The sequence below is a fragment of the Pteropus vampyrus genome, unplaced genomic scaffold, assembly GCF_000151845.1.
Source record: "Pteropus vampyrus isolate Shadow unplaced genomic scaffold, Pvam_2.0 Scaffold417, whole genome shotgun sequence".
NCBI lineage: Eukaryota > Metazoa > Chordata > Mammalia > Chiroptera > Pteropodidae > Pteropus > Pteropus vampyrus.
The window spans coordinates 375,615-377,675 of NW_011889198.1; the positions used below are offsets into that span (position 1 = coordinate 375,615).

Consider the following 2,061-nt stretch of genomic DNA (forward strand, 5'->3'; position numbering starts at 1 on the left):
AGAGATTTCAAAGAAGCAGTTACATGAGCCTGGCTCTCAGATCTAGGAAGGGGATAGGATGAGAGCACCTAGGGAGAAAATACTCACTGTCAGTTGGAGGAAAAAAGAAATAGCATATATTTTTTTGTTACACAAGGTGTTTTGCCTCAGTTTACCATCAGTGGGTGTATTGGAAGGAATACATACTTTAAGCCTAAATGAAATGCACTTGAATACCAACTCTCCCACTTAAATATTGTGTTTCTCAAGCTGTTTTCATTTCATTTTCATTAAAAAGTTAACCGAAATTTTCTCACTAGTTTATATAGCGCCTATGTCTGCCCCCAGGTAAGCAAATATTTATATACCATGTGTTCTTGAAGGCGTCTTATCTTTCTGCAAATTTAAACTTGTTAGTTGCCTTGAAAACTCACCTCTCTGATGGGTTCGAGAAAAGTTACGATTTCATAGATTATTTAGGTACTTGTTTGCTAGAGTAGGAGTGATGCTCTTTCTAGATTTTTGCATCTTAGAAGCACTGGTAGTCTACACACAAGAAACTTGAGATGCCTATAGAACATCTATGTCTTAGATGTTCTAGCTAGGTTTTTAATTGGAAGTCCTCCAAATTAGCACAAAGGCAATGACTGAAAAGATTGTGGCGTTATCAGCTTCAAGATGGGAATTGAAACAAGCAGGCATGGATGAGGTTGCTCAGGGGATATTTATAGATTTACTGTGAAATTCTGAAACTCCTGTTAAGCCTTTAAATATTTTTTCCTTTTCACAGTTTTGTCCTTCTTACATTTTGGATATTTTCCTCATGAGGTTAATGATGAATTATTTCTTCTATAGATAGTTCATATGAGTGCTTGTTCTTCCAAAGTGATAATGATAGATAAAATGAGCATTTGGGGGTTTTTCTCCCCACAGGAGTTCCGAGTGCAGAACACTACCAAAATAGCTTTAAAAGACTTGTCCTTGAATTTATATGAGGGGCAAATCACTGTTCTTCTAGGACATAATGGGGCAGGAAAATCCACTACACTGTCCATTCTCTCAGGTATGTGTTTAGCTCTGTTCGGGGGTTGAGGGGGAGCCCTCACACAAACGCTGTAGATAAAGCTTACCAGAGTGTTGTGTATCCCCCTCGATGTTAACAGTTTAGTCATTTCAGTGACACATAAAATTGTTTAATAATCTACTTTCTAAGTTGGAAATACCTTCTCGTGAGAGGTGTCAGTTGCTAGGTTTTTCAAAGACATTCAAGTAACCATTATAAACATGTTCAAAGAACTAAAGGAAACCATGATTAAAGAAACAATAGAATGTATGAAAAGAATACCTCAATAAGTAGGAAATATCAATAGAAAGATAGAAAATATTTTTTAAAAACCAGGTAGGAATTCCGGAGTTGAAAAGTACAATAACCAAGGTGAAAATTTTGTTAAAGAGGATCAACAGTAGATGTGAATTGTCAGAAGGGAGAATTGGTGAACTTGAAGATTGAGGTTATACAGTCTGAATAATGGAAAGAAAATAGAGTTTAAAAAATTAGCAAAGCCTCAGAGAAATTTGAGAAAACTTTGTGAGTGTACCAGCACACATGAAATGGGAATGTGAGGACAGGAGGAAGAGAACAAAGCAAAAAAAGATATTCTAAGAAATAAGATTGAAACTTCCTAGATTTGCTGAAAACATTAATCTACATATCCAAGAAGCTCAACAAGCTCCAAATAGAATAAATTTAGAGAGATCCACACCATAGTTAAAACTCTGAGAGACAGAAAATATTGAAGGCAGAGTGAAAAAATGACTTGTCACATATAATGGCACCCCAGTAAGACTAATGACTGACTTCTCATTTGAAACAATGGAGGCCAGGGACCAATGGGACAATATATAAAAAGTGCTGAAAGCAAAACTGTCAACCAAGAGTCTCACCTCTGTCTTTCAGAAGTGAACATTGAACAACACATTCCCAGATATACAGAACCCGAGTGAATTTATTGCTAGTTGACTTGAAGCAAGTCCTTTGGCCTGAAAGCAAATAAGCCCAGATGGAAATTTGAGCACGTGCGC

At 36.5% G+C, this 2,061-nt stretch overlaps 1 protein-coding gene across 1 annotated transcript in view; it reads left to right on the forward strand.

Annotated features, from left to right (window-relative positions):
• Positions 1–2,061, forward strand: part of LOC105306060 (ATP-binding cassette sub-family A member 3-like) — a 104,046-nt gene that overhangs the window by 45,306 nt on the left and 56,679 nt on the right. Inside the window, 1 exon segment of the mRNA XM_011380959.2 lies at positions 913–1,042. Coding sequence (XP_011379261.2) covers positions 913–1,042 — 130 coding nt within the window.